The 14652-nt window shown below is 45.2% G+C and overlaps 3 protein-coding genes across 6 annotated transcripts in view; 1 reads left to right on the top strand and 2 right to left on the bottom strand.

Moving 5' to 3' along the window:
* Tmem269 (transmembrane protein 269) overlaps positions 1 to 4049 on the bottom strand; it is a 22242-nt gene extending 18193 nt beyond the window's left edge. For all 4 annotated transcript variants that reach the window (XM_010634132.3, XM_010634140.3, XM_019209056.2 and 1 more), the window contains exons 1-3: positions 3188 to 4049; positions 1955 to 2060; positions 245 to 383 (exon numbers count right to left, since the gene is read on the bottom strand). In XM_010634132.3, coding sequence (XP_010632434.1) covers positions 245 to 383; positions 1955 to 2060; positions 3188 to 3589 — 647 coding nt within the window. In that variant the 5' untranslated portion in view covers positions 3590 to 4049. The remainder of the gene's footprint in view (positions 1 to 244; positions 384 to 1954; positions 2061 to 3187) is intronic.
* A 4045-nt stretch (positions 4050 to 8094) lies between these two features.
* The window catches only part of P3h1 (prolyl 3-hydroxylase 1), a 22666-nt gene continuing 16108 nt past the window's right edge, over positions 8095 to 14652 (top strand). Inside the window, exon 1 of the mRNA XM_010634093.2 lies at positions 8095 to 8112. The gene's annotated coding sequence lies outside the window, so the exon portion shown is untranslated. The remainder of the gene's footprint in view (positions 8113 to 14652) is intronic.
* CUNH1orf50 (chromosome unknown C1orf50 homolog) lies at positions 9458 to 14650 on the bottom strand (the record flags this gene model as incomplete). Its single annotated transcript, XM_033767376.1, has 4 exons — positions 9458 to 9756; positions 10227 to 10358; positions 11607 to 11693; positions 14612 to 14650. Coding segments are annotated over 4 exons (444 nt in total), but the record flags the coding sequence as incomplete, so codon positions are not given.

Raw genomic sequence — 14652 nt, 5'->3', positions numbered from 1 at the left:
TGTTTTTTTTTTTTTTTTTACAAAAGGAGAAACTGAGGCCCAAGGATGTAACCTGATAAAGGCCACGCATCAGGCTGGTGAGACACTGAAGGATCTTAGCCCCTGACTTGTAAACCCCTGCATGTTCCCCTATCCCGAGTTGACCCTTGTGCCATGGTGCCCAGCTGTCCAGCTTCTCCCCGCTCCTTCCTTCATGCCATAGGCTCTAGCTCTTTGCTAAGAGTGCGCTGGGCCCTGGACCTACCTGTTAAAGCTGCAGAAGATGGAGAAGAGCCCCAGGACCATGTTAGCCAGGGACAAGGCATTGGCAACTTTCTTCCAGGAAAATTCATTTATCTTGAGGTGGCTCTGGTTATGGTGCAGGGAGAAACTGCTGCACTGGCCTGGGGCCCAGGAGAGAAGGGTAAGGGGGTTCTAAGGTCAGGGAGACCCATAGTCTCTCCTAGGGACCTGGTACTGCCTGTGCCCATGAACTGCATCTTCCCTACATTGTTTCGTGGCCAACTGGGGAGCAACAGACGGTAGATGAAGGAGAAGCATGAGGTGAACAAATACGTTGAAGACAGAGGGTCTTGGGAAAGCTCAGTAGCAGAGCAGGGTAAACTCACACGGCCATAGTTCCCACTCTCTGACTCATCCCCGACCTGTGGCATAGACATCACCAGTCCTAAGCGTACTTTCCTCGTGCATCCATAACCTGTGTCTGAGATAAGACCTTGTCAAGAGTAAGGGCTGGCTTGAGAGAGAAGTGCAGTCAGGAGGCCCCTTTGATCCACCAGCCAACATTATTCTCTCAGAGACCTAGGGCTGTGGCAGAGGTGCCCCAGGCCCTAGATCTGACAGGTCCCAATCAGGAGAGCAGGTCCTTCTCCACGCGGGGAGAACACAAAAGGTACAATATGCACAGCAATCACTGATTCTCACTATGTCCTCACTTCTGGCCAGGACCACCTCAGGAAATGGTGCTGCCATTCTTCCCCCATCTTATGGATAAGGAATTATCTGAGGTTCAGAGACATGGAAATATTTGCTCAAAGTCACGTTAAGGGAACAGAACAAAATCCCGCATCTTGGTCGTAAATCTGGTACTGGTTCTGCTGGAGATCCCACCCAGAGAAGGTTTGGGGAACAGGTCAGTGAAGGAGCTCAGCCCACCTCTCCTTGCAGGACCAAGCTATGCCCTGCCTCCATGGCCACCCAGACACTCACAGCGTCAGGAAACCAGCCCACCCTCCCCACTTTCACAGCCTGTCTGGTCTCTGTCTTTACTCTACACACGTATATGCCTTACACATAAACTGCTTGTGAGACAGAGGTCCAGTCCTATGTAAGACAGAGAAGCCATGCCGGTTGGGGTAAACACATCAACTACATATAGTAATCCTATAGTAATGCATAAACTGTACATGTTCCAAGGTGTTCTCCTGTCTGTTTTCTCATTTGACGCTCATCCATTTTAGAAGCTCAGGCTGTGTCCCCAGATAACCCCTCTCAACAGTCCCAGGCCCTTCTGGTCTAAGGGAGAGTTAGATAAGTCATCTAAACTTGGGCTTGGGACTGGACTTTCTCAGGGCACCATGGCAGGAATCACTGCTCCCATAGGCAACCTCCTTCACCAAAGGGAATCAACAGCTAGGTGGCCAACGCTATCAGGACTAACTAACAAGACCTTCTTATGCCAGGCCCATCAAAACCTACAACGGAAAACAGTACAGGCTTGGGCAAGCTGGGAGGGAAGAGGGCAAAGCACCAGGTGCATTACCCTCTCCACGAACCTACTACAGCCAACTGTCCTGGGATTCAGGGCTGACCTCAGCAAAGCAGGTAACCTCTGTTCCTGAGCCAGGCATCTCCTCACTTCTGAGAACCCCACCTCCCACCTCGGGAAGTTTCCTGGCACCCTCTGGAGCCTGCAGGTGCTCCTCCTCCGTCAGGTCACATCTCCTGTGCTCACCGTGTAACATCTGGGACTTTGTACTGGCGCTGCCTACCTTGTCTTCCTCCTTTGCTACGGTGGATGCAAGAGCGCAGACCGGGGTCCCCTGTGTCCAGCATGAAGCCTACAATAGAAGACGTCCAATGTTTGTTGAACCCGGGGCTTCATGTATGCTAGGCAAGCACTCTTCCATTGAGCTATATACCCAGTCCTGCACTAAATCTTGTCTACCCGGCTTCTAACCCTGTTCAGTGTGGCCTCCTTGATGAGCTCTCAACAACCCAGCCCTTTCAACACACCCAGCACATTCTTCTGATCTTCTTTGCATTCTTTTTTTCATTTGAGACAAGGTCTCTCATTATGTAGCCCAGGCTGGCCTTCAACTCGCAGCCCTCCTGCCTCAGCTTCCCAAGTGCTAGGATTACAGGTTTTAGTCACCAGGCCCGGCATCTTTCTATTTTTTCTGATGCCTGCTCTGTGACAGGCCTTGAGTGTTTGGAGGACTGAGAGAACAAGATGCAGGTGGCACTCTCAAGAAGCTAGAATCTGAGCCGGGCGTGGTAGCACACACCTGTAACCCCAGCACTTGGGAGTGAGACCCTGTCTCAAAAAACCAAAAAAAAAAAAAAAAAAAAAAAAAAAAAAAGAAGAAGAAGAAGCTAGAATCTGGAAGCAGGAGCAGAGGTTTATAGAGACAGACTTGTGTTGCATAAGTTTGTCCCAGCTGCCAGGAGTGCACTGAGGAAGAAGAGACTAAACCTGGCATGGGGCAGAGGAAAGCCTCACCACTCTGTGTTTGTTTACCAGGGTCTTTGGGATGAGGGGCCTGAGGGCAGTGTTATTGGCAGAGAGTTGCAAGTGCAAAGGTCAGTAAGGAGGATGGCTCCCAGGGGGGCTGGGGGGACTGCAGTGAAGTTGGCAGAGGCCCCAGGTGGTGCCGGTGCAGATGTGGCAGGCAGGCAGTGAGAGGTTAGGGAGGAGTGGAGAGTGGCCTGGGGGACAGGCTGAGGGCTGAAACCCCGCGGTGAGCCCTACAGAGACCAACAGTCCGACAGTGGAGGAGGAAGGAGAGCAAGGAGGAACACCGCCATCAGCAGGCACTGGGTCCTTTGCCAAGTAAAGAGAGTGAGGCAGGGCAGAGTAGGGTCCTATGCTTTCCTACCCAACCTCCCCTTGCCCACCGACTTCCCTAGAGCCCAGGGACCTGGGGGCGGGGGCTGTGGGGTGTGGGGTGGGAACTGTGATGCTCACCTGGGGATGAGACATTCCTGGGAGGGGACGGGGCCACACTCCTTCCCTGCCTGTGTGGTGGTGGGAACCAGCCCAGATGCTGGCTGTCGCTCCAGGGCGGAGCCAGGCTCCACACCCAGCTCTTAGCTCACAATCCTGGGAGCAGGGAGGGGCTGCGGGCCTGCAGCCAGAAGCAACTAACCTCCACTTTCGGGACACCCTAGGGCTCAGGCCACAAAGGGGTGTCAGGGAGGAGGGGTCTGTCGTCTCATCTTGGTGAGGCTGGTAGGATTCGTCCAAGGTGGGCTGTAAAAGGAGGCTGGAGTCCCCTTGTGAAGCGCTGTCGGTGGGCTCCAAGCAGGCAGGTTTTTTGTGTATTTGGTTCACTGCAGTTCCTTGTGCCTGTAAAAATAGCTTAGGCATAGGGTAGTCACTTTTCAAATGGATGCAAAGCCTAGAATTTGGGGTGGGGGATTTAGTACAGTGGCTCTGCACCTGCCTCTCAAGAGCAAGGTCCTGAGTTCGATCCCCAGTACAAAAAAAAAAACAAGAAAAGAAAAACGTCCTGAAGACAAAATCCTTCAAACTGGGATATGACCCGTTTGAGCTGTTTGGGAGAGGGCGTCTGTCAGCACCTGAGCGGAAGCTCTGTGATGCTGTGTGACAGGCAGGAAGACAAGGACCACAGGGGGAGTGTGAAGGGGCCAGTGTGAAGTGGAATGTGAGGGCATAAAGAGGGCTGAGGGAGGAGGTAAGAGCATCCCACAGGTGTCCATACTCGTTAGTGGGATGGACAGCGTGTTGTGGAAAGATTGTCTGGTAGTGGGCAGGACTTCAGGTACTAATTCTGAGGCAGGGTCCCACCCTCTTCTACCCCTCAGATGCCACCCTACGGCTAAAAGCTACAGCAGCAAGAGCCCCACGTCACCACAGTGCAATACACTCAGGGCAGGAATGGAACTAAGAGCTGAAGACACTTTGCAATCTGCAAAGGAAGGGCCTGCAGGACCTGGAACATCCTGCAAGGTTAGCAGGAGGCCGGCCCTGGGCTTAGCTGCTATGACACCATTCTCATCTCACTGGATCTTGGACTGACACTGAGGTTGGTGTCAGCATCCCTTTCCTCAGAAGAAAAGACAGTGTATCAGGTAGTTAATTATTCTGATAATTATGCCATTAATAATTAGTGGGGGCTGGGTGTGGTGGCGCACACCTGTAATCCCAGCACTTGGGAGGCTGAAGCAGGAGGATTGCTGTGAGTTCAAGACCAGCCCGGGCTACACAGTGAGTTCCAGAGCGGTCTGAACTACATAGTAAGACCCTGGCTCAAAAACAAAGCAAAACAAACAAACAAAATATATATATAGTGGGTCTGGGCTGGGGGTGTAGTTCAATGGTAGAGCATTTATCCAACATGCACAAAGCCCTGGGTTCAATTCCCAGGACAAAAGTATACATAAAATAAATAAATCAGGTGCCGGGCATGGTGGCGCACGCCTGTAATCCCAGTACTCGGGAGTCTGAGGCAGGAGGATCGCTGTGAGTTCAAGACCAGCCTGGGCTACATAGTGAGTTCCAGGTCAGTCTCAACTACATAATGAGACCCTGTATCAAAAAACCAAAAATATCAATCAATCAGCAGGGCTGAGATCTAGAAATAGTGTGACACGAATCAGACCTAGGGTATCTAAGAAACTATAACTAAACCCGTGTTAAGCCAACCCCTTTGTGTCATTTAGTACTTATCTCCATTTCTGTGTTACGCTAAACACTACCGCATAACGGTTATGATAGTACCTTTAATTTTAAACCAACTTTACATTCCAGCTCTAACTCCTGACATGTACCCCTGAACAAGTTATATTGTTTATCTGAACCTGTTTCTGAATCTATAAAATAGGATTGTTGTGACCAATTAAATGGGATTATCCAAAGTGTCTAGCACAGAATAGCTCAGTCATCATCGCTCTTCTAAGGGTATGATCATATATCTGAGCCAGGGCATTCTCACAGCTTCTTCAGGAGAGGGAAAGGAAATGGGTAGCTGAGAGAGACCCTGTTCACCCTGCTGTTAAGTTTCATCCTTCCCGTCATTCACAATCCTCCAGAAATAGAGAACAAGAACGATGCAGTCAGGCCACCTACCTTGCACTAATATGGCAGCCACTAGGCCACATGTGACTATGGAGTGCTGGCCACCTGGCTCATCTGAATTCAGATGGGCTCTAAGTGTAAAATACACCCCAGAATTTGAGTTCTTTTAAAAAAAGAGAATATACAATAATTTTAGTATTAGTTGAAATGTCAATATTTTGGATATATTCTCTTAGATACAATATATTATAAAAGTTAATTTCACATATCTCTTTTCACTTTTTGGGGGGGCGTACCTGGGTGAACTTGGGACCCTGTGCTTGCGAGGCAGGTGGCGGCACCACTGAGCTAAATCCCTGGCCCTCTTTTCACTTTTTACATGTGGCTAGTGGGGAGTATTAAATCACACATGTGCTCACATTCTATTCCTTAGCTGCATGCAGTTATTCTTTACAGGATATAAATTCAGAGCTCCAGATGTCCACTGGCTCATCATTGCACTACCTACTATGTGCCAGGCACTACATCATTAGATGCTAGAGATGCAGCAGTATACACATCAGACATGGTTTCTTTTTTTTTTTTTTTTTTGGTTTTTTGACACAGGGTCTCACTATGTAGTTGAGACTGACCTGGAACTCACTATGTAGCCCAGGCTGGTCTGGAACTCACAGCGATCCTCCTGCCTCTCAGCTTCCCGAGGGCTGGTGGTACAGGCGTGCGCCACCACGCCTGGCCAGACATGGTTTCTGTCCTCCTAGAATTTCGACTTAAGTATGGGGGAAAGGAGGAAAACAAGTCACCTCTGGTTATAGTAAGTGCTATGGAAAAGAAAGGATCTGAAGTTATTCTGGGATGAGAAGAGTGGGTATTTCTGACAGGGTAATCGGGGAAGTGATATTTGAGCAAGAACCTAAGTGAGAAGACATAAACCATGCAAAGATCTCAGAGATGATATCCCAAGCAGATGGAACAGCAAATGTAGGTCCTGACACAAGGAGGAACTTGGTATGCAGGAAGGAGGCAAGGCTGATGCAGCAGGAATATGAATACTGAAAGGGGCAGATCGCTTGAAACCTAACAAGAAGCCTGGATTTTATGCTAAGCATAGTGAGAAACTCTTGGGATCTTTCTAAACAGTGTTAAAAGGTGATGCTGACGGTCTCTGTGGAAACAGACTCAAGGCTGGTAGAAACCTAAGTGGGAGACTAGGATTAGTGCCTTAGTCCAGGCTAGAGATGCTGGGTAGCTTTCGCCCAGGGAACAGGAATGGAGGTGCTCAGAAGCAGTCATGTATTCCAAAGGCAGAGTAAAAAAGACCGGTAATTGGTTATGGGAGTGAAACAGGTTTTTGAAGTGAATTCAAGTTTAGTGGTGGACACTTAAATTTGTAATGATTAAAAATAGAAATGTCAAGTAAGGCTCCAGGATAAACAAATGCATGTGAAGTTGGGGGCTGATCAGGTGACATGCACATGAGTCAGCAGCATCTGGATAGGATTTAAAGCCTTAAGAATGGGTTAAACAACCCAGTAGGGAGAAAAAGGAAAGGGCTGAGATCTTGGCCCTAAAGTGTACCAAGAAGAGAATGAGGGGCCCGGGATTTAGCTCAGTGGTTCCACCGCCTGCCTCGCAAGCACAAGGACCCAAGTTCAATCCCTGGTACCAAAAAAAAAAAAGAGAATGAGGAGGCAGCAACTCTTGCTCCTCCACCACTGAGTTTCGACTGCCATCATCTCTTGCCTGGATTAAGGATGGAAGTTAATGGTCTTCCTTCTATCCAACCTCTGGGTTAATCACTAAAATGAGGTTCCTAGAAAGCTAATATACCAATTCCTGCCAGAGAAATTGGTAACTCAGATACAGCGATCAATCTTGAGTTAGCAATAGACAGGTGGACTGTCCTAGCAGTGTGACAGGTTGTCAAGATCTCTGCTCATCAAGCACTGTCCAAGGGAGAGACACATGCAATGTCAGGCACGAGGTCTGTCGTCACTAGAGAAGCGTGCTCTACTATAGGACAGTCTCTAATAAAATTTTCGTGTCCGGGGACCTTCATACTAAAAACAGGCTTTTACACAATAAGCAGTGCATCTCTGGAAAGATGTTTTCCTTAAAAAAATGCTCTTTGCTTTATAACCAGTTCCTTTTTTTTTTTTCCTCATTGAGTTTATTGGTACCTTTTAGGTATACAGTACAGTTACATTCATTATTGGGATCTTGTATATATTCAGTTTCTTAACAAAAATTCAGCATATGAACAGCACCAAGAGCCTCAACAATGCGTATGTTCTAATAATGTTTGGGCTCTGTAAAGCCAAGACCTTGGTAGGCATAAGGGGCTCTGTTGCCTGGGAGACACTGGTATTCATGCCCTTGTGAAATTCCCTCCCTTGTGTGTGGGCTTTCCTAGTGACTTGCTTATAACCAAGAGAACACAACAAAGGTGATGTGATTAACTATATAAGATTCTAACTTCTGTCCTGCTAGCAGACTCACCTTGTCAGCTTTGATGACAGAAGTTGCCATGTTATGGATGTGCATGTGGTAGCCTTCTGCACCTCTTCAAATTCTTAAACTGTGTGAGCTCAGAAGAGACCTTTCCAAGGAGCTGCAGTGACATCTGCCAACTATCAGCTAGGAAAGGAAGGCCCTCCATCCAACAACTCTTGAGGAACTGAAACTCTTAACAACAATACAAGTGATCTTAGAAGCAGATCCCTCCCAGGAAGGCCTTGAGAACCCAGCCTCAGCCAGTAACAACTCCAGTCTTGCAGGACATCACAGAAACCCTGAAGCAGAAGACCCAGCAAAATTGTGCTTGAACTTCTGCCCTACAAAACTATGAAACAGTAAGTACGTGTAGTTTCAAACCGCTGAATTTATGGCAGCATATTTATTTGATAACTGAGCATCTGCTCAAAATGTGTCATTACAATTAAGTCAGAACCTTCTAAAAACCTGAGAAACTTTCTATAGTCAGAATCACCTACGACTCTCTCCTCTCCAGTTCTGCAGCATCGCAGCAAAAGGCGCCTGCAGCTGATTCCACAAGATGTTCCTGTATGAATGGAGTAACCAGTACAGCACGTGTGATCTTGATAGAGTCAAGCCCTTCTCATATGTCAGGCGTAGGGGAGCCATTTACAGCTCACAAAGACTGCAGCTTACAGGGAACGGCCACGGACACCAGGATAGGGGAAGGGTATTACAAGATAGATCAGCATGAGAAACACCCATCCCCAGAAAGGAACTTGGCCAATTCTGGGTTCAAGTACACATCTCTTATTCCTTTTACATATTATAATAGGTAATATGGCACTGAAGGAAACACAGCCATGATGGATGCTATAAATGTAGTTAATTCTGCTGAATGAACAGGATATAAAACATAGTCCTAAAAGAACCCAGACAGAAACAGAATTAGAGTAAATTAGCTCAAAAGCCCCTGTATAGCTCTTGAATTATTCCGGTCAAAAGGACTTTCAGTCTATAATAACTCATAATCAACAGGCTGGTTATTTTCCTTGTTTCTTACTTCCACTACTCTACATTCTCTTGCACAATATCTTACGTTGCCATTTAATGGATCTGACCTGCTTGGGTAGCTGAATTCTCTTTCAGTTGAAGGCTCTCTCCTTCAACAAGGCTACAGAGCAAATTTATGCAGCAGTTTGTGGCAGCCTTCTGTATCTCTTCCAATTCTAAAACTGTGTGAGTTTAGAAGGGACCTTCCCAAGCCCAGCCTCTGTAGCTGCCTTGGATTCTCCAGTCATTCTAACTATGAAAATGGGCAGAAAAGAAAGCCAGACCTCAGCAGTAGCGACACTCCAGAACCACTAAGCACTCTTACGTAACCATTTATAGTCTTTTCTTTTTAATATCCCCACTATCTAACATTCTGGTTACCAGATGATTCTGAAGCTGGAATCGTGAATTAGCTCAACCCTAATCTGAAACAAAACTGAAAACAGGTCCCCTGGAAAATGATCCACCAAGCTTTCTGTAGGAAAAAGAGTTTTCTTTAACATTTTGGCTTAAGAGAAAAACAGCTGGAGATGAAGAAGGAAAGTTGACTGGCCAGTCCTCTGAAACTGACTGGCTGGGTATCAGTGGCCCTGACAGGATTCCAAAAAAGAGTGCTGTGATTCCTTATCATCTTAACTAAAAACAATAACAACAAGATTTACATTCATAGGGCATCATCCCAAGAGTCACCCATGTCCCCTCAGTTCTCATGACCACTTCCACCAAGGCAGAGATAAGGGCAACAAGGAGGTGATGTTCAGGCTTTTAAGAGAGCCTGCTGGTCAGTGGCTCAGTCCCTGGAAGATGGGTTCAGGGCATGGGGGCAGGGCCACTGGCTGGTTTAGCAGCTTGTCCATTATGCTGATTTTAGCTTCTTGCTTCTCAATGTCCTCATATGGAGTCCAGGATAAATCATGCTGTAGTTTGTAGGCACCAAGGAAGTCATGTGGACAACCTGCTCCCCACTCCTAGAGAAGGCAAAGGAGTTCATTCTGATCAGGATACAATGTAAACACACCAACTGTTTTTCCTACCTATGTCATATATTTCTTTCGGCTTTTTGCTTCAGACTAGTCAGAACCATCCTTGGAAGGCAGTCACACTACACAACAGATCCCTCTCAACAGAGAAAATGAATGAACTAATTTAACATGTTCACAAGGGGGCTGTAATTTGTATGTCCCGTTGCTAGATGGCTCTGAACTATGGGTGCCCACTGGGGTGTCAGGGGACAGTCACAAATGTACTACCAGTGGTTCAAGCCTGCAGGAACGTGTTAAAACATACCTACATTTTTTTTAGAGTTATGTCTAGCTTACACCTCCCCCAATTTTCTAGGAAACCATTTAATAATCCACAGGCCTATTTTCATACACATATGCCAAGAATTTCTCATAGGTTGGAGCAGATTTTTGGGGCAAAGAAAAAATGTTCTTACTTTTGGAGAAATAATGGAAAAGTATCGCTGGCCGCTCTCCCGTTGATATAGGTAATAAATATTACCAGGTTTTTTCACCATGTTACAAGCTATGTGGTGCAAGTCAGCATCTCTGTGGGCATCCTCCAGAACCTGTGAACCACAAGGGTGTGACACATAAAGGAATGGAAGTAACAGCCCTCGTACTTGGGGATCATCCCAATGAGAACTTGGAAACTGTTCAATGCTTAGGATCTTGCTCCCTGATAGCAATCAATCATTACTGGGATCCAGATGATTCTGAAGAAATAACAATTAGATGAATGCTACTATGCTGAAAAATGCTTTTAGAAAAATTGTATTTCAAAGTATTGAACATCACTGGCTTTGGGTGACTCTTAAATTTCTTTTTTCTCTATGCTAAGTACATTTCTTTTATGAATGAAAACATTTTATCCCTTAAAAGGTTTTATCTCATTGAACTTTCTCCTGGAAAAACAAATACCCCTCATACTTCCCAGCAAGCTGAGGCAATTAGCAACTTAGCAAAATGTTATCTTAAAATTTTAAAAAATTTAAAAAGGGCTGAAGACATAAGTTTGATTCCCAGTACTGGGGAAAATAAAAACAGAAACTTTTTTTTTAATTTTTTGAGACAGGGTCTCACTATGTAGTTGAAACTGACCTGGAACTCACTATGTAGCCCAGGCTGGTCTCAAACTCACGGCGATCTTCCTGCCTCAGCCTCCCGAGTGCTGGGATTACAGGCATGTGCCACCACGCCCACCTCCAGAAAATTATTCTTAACCTCTACTACAATTTAGATGTTGCTTGTCCCCCAAAGGGTCATGTCCTGGGAGTTTGGAGTCCTATCACCAGCTTGGTGATGTGAGAGCTAAAGGAAGATGTGCAGCCCAGTGGGACGGAGGCCCTTTGCTCACTGAGGGCACTGCCCTTGGGAGGGAACACTGCTCTCCTAGTGGGAGTTCCTGTGACAGGAGAGCCACAGCACGAGAAAGAGCATGTTGTTACAAGAACAGGTCCCTTGCTGGCTTTCTGCACTCAGGTGTGATCTCTCCTCCCACACATGTGCCTGCTGTAACTAGATTCAGAAAGCAGGCTCTCCCCAGAGCTGATCATACCAGCATCATACCCTTGGACCTCTAACACTGTGAGCTAAATAAACCTTTTCTTTATCAAGTTAGCCTGCCTCAGGTATTGCAACACACCAACAAAAGAGACTAATACAACCTCTTAGGTTCATACCTTCCATTTTACTCAAAAACTTTACATTTCTAAGAGGTACTGAAGATAAATAAGCTACAAAGTTGGTAAGCAAGTTTGGCTGATTCTGTCAACTAAATGAAGAAAATGAAAGCCTACCTAGAAGTCTTTCCTTACCTTTCTGGCTTGTTCTTGCAAATATTGGACTTGTTCAGCTATGACTGACAACTTGCTGGTGGCATTTGCTCGGATGAATTCATCAGCCTACAATAATGACAAGACTTCTGTAATGTTCTTATTTAGACCTGCAGTATCTTCCCAGTCTCACTACTGTCATGTAAATTCCTACTCGCTCCAAGGCCCAGGTCAAATAGCAGCATTGAGGAGAAGGCCACGCTAATATGACCTCAGAACTAAGTGCTCCTTCTTGTCTATTTCCCTTACTGTCCACCCTTTTCACTCTGAATTCTAGTCAGACTACACTTGGTTCTCCACCATGCCCTGCTCTCTCTTGCTACCAAACATCTACTACATTTCCCCTTGTTCTCTGCCTGACTAATCCCATACACTTCTCAAGTCTCCCATTGGTTCTCTCATACTGAAACACTTCTAAAATCAAGGATGGGTCTTACAGTGAAAATCAGAAGATACTTGTGATTTGGCTCTTTTTTTTTTGTACTGGGGATCGAACTCTGGTCCTTGTGCTTGCGAGGCCGGTAGCAGAACCACTGAGCTAAATCCCGGGCCTGTGATTTGGCTCTTACTATTCTACTAATGTAGGACTCTTAACACACATTCTCTCCTGTGTACATACAAAATCTAGCAATTACTTTATCTGAATCACTTACATCATAACTACTTAAATTTTAATTTACATTTCTAGTCCTAATTGATACTTTAAATGTTTTGGGGTTTTAAATGTACTGGGGATTGAACTCGAGCCCTTGCACTTGCGAGGCAGGCAGCAGAAACACTGAGCCAAATCCCTGGCCCCTTTAAATGTATTTTAAAAGACTACATATGGCCAGGTGTGGTGGCACACACCTATAATCTCAGCACGAGGGAGGCCGAGGCAGGAGGATCGCTGTGAGTTCAAGACCAGCCTCGACTACATAGTGAGTTCCAGGACAGTCTGAATTACATAGTGAGACCCTATCTCAAAAAACAAAAACAAAAAAAAGAAAAAAGAAACAGAAAAACCCACCTTCAACCCAGAATAATGTATCTTGCAAAACTATCTTTCAAAATTGATGGAGAAATAAGATACTTCCATGACAAAGAACACTTGAAGAAATTCATGACCACCCAACCAGCACTCCAAAGTGTTCTGAAGGATATTCTAGAAAGAGACAAGGATTATAACTCCTTGAACCCCAACAGAATGTATACACCAGGCAAGGAAAAAAATCAAACAAAAAAGGAAAGGAAGCCAGTAACAGGAAAATAACATGGCAGAGATAAGACTATATATATATATATATATATATATCAGTTATAATCATCAATGTTAATGGTCTCAATTCACCAATCCAAAGATACAGACTGGCAGAATGGATCAAGAAGCAAATTTAGGGCTGGGGATTTAGCTCAGTAGTTCCACTGCCTGCCTCACAAACACAATGACCCGAGTTCGATGCTACAAAAAAAAAAAAAAAAGGAAATAAAGCTTTTGTACATAGGAGGGAGAGGGGGCTTGTGGGGAGGGGGAAATGGGAAAAGAGGTGGATGTATCATGTCCAGGTGCAAATTCCCTATGACAAGGGTTATTATATATGCCTAAAATATACCAATAAATGTTTTGCTATTAAAAATAATTAAAGCTCAAGAGAGGCAAACAACCTAAGGTTTTGCAGCTAATAAATGGCAGTTAAAGAATTTCAACAGTTTGGCTTGATTCCAAAACTCATGCCTTAATACCAAGCCTCCCAAGTTTTCTGAACACCCATTAAGTCAAGAGCCAGAGATCAAGTCTGTTAGAAAGTACATTTCAGTACACAGTGTAAATATGCTTGATTCGGTGTTTTTTTCTTCAGCTTCTCAAAGACTAATTATTTTGGAGAAATTGAGGCAGCACAGTAATGAATCCTTTATATTTCACTACATTATAGGAAGAAAATAAAAAATTGTGTTCCGTCTTTCTTTGGCCCTCACCATTATAATAAACATGATGGTCACACAGTAATGTACGAAAATGTTATTTACCCAAAACTTTGTCCCAGGAAGCCTTGCTACCAAGAACACTTATCTTATGAAACAGACACATATCACTCTCTTAATCTGTAAAAGCTGTGCTTTGCTCTCCACCTTTCTAAAAAGTCATAAGGTCTTAGTTAAAAGAATTTGCCTACGTGTTTAAGTTTTTCTAAAATAAAATTAAAAGAGATGTTTATGTGAGGAATTTTGAGCACACTAATTATTAATTTTGAGCAAAACAAAGGCTTTTGAATATAATCAAGGCCAATTCTGACACTGTATACAAGGATAAGAGGATATTTTTTAAAGCAGCAGGATCCTAAATCTATGCATACCGAAGAGGGCTCTATTACTGGAAGTCGTGGTAAAATGTAAGAAAAGACTTGATTTTTCACTTAAGGTGAGGAGCTCTCCTACTTCTAACTGTTCATTTTATAGATAAAACAGCCCAGAGAGAAACTGCCTGAAGCTAATGTCAAATGCGGCACTAAGACTCATGTGTCCAAACGTCCAATGCATTTTGTTTTCATTTCCTCTTCATGTTACCAATTTAGGCAATCAGTGTCTAACCTCTTGTATTAGGAATACTGTGTCTGATCAATGGGGACACAGTACAAAAATGCAGAGTTCTCATCCTCCTAGATGTTTTTTTTTGGGGGGGGGTACCGGGGATCGAACCAGGGTCCTTGTGCTTGCGAGGCAGGCAGTAGAACCACTGAGCTAAATCCCCGGCCCCCTCCTAGATGTTTAAAGTTCTACAAGCTCTCAAGTAATAGATAAAGATCTTCTGAGAAGCAGCTTAAAACGAGTAGTCTATACATTCCGGAAAAATTTTAGAGCGATTTTCACGTGTAATTGCAAACCACTCTGTACTGCCTACCTCACAGGGTTGTCCTAAGGTGCAAAAGAAATAACGCATATTGAAAGTGTTAAGCCAAGTTTTCCGCGAACGTGGACAGCTAATCCCCTCCCCAGCCGCGCCCGCTCACCTTCTGGACCTGCTCTGCGAGCGCCACCAGGTCCAGCGGGT

Source organism: Fukomys damarensis, unplaced genomic scaffold, assembly GCF_012274545.1.
Source record: "Fukomys damarensis isolate Sample0158 unplaced genomic scaffold, DMR_v1.0_HiC HiC_scaffold_23, whole genome shotgun sequence".
Classification (NCBI taxonomy): Eukaryota; Metazoa; Chordata; class Mammalia; order Rodentia; family Bathyergidae; genus Fukomys; species Fukomys damarensis.
This window is presented reverse-complemented; position numbering and strand designations above follow the sequence as displayed.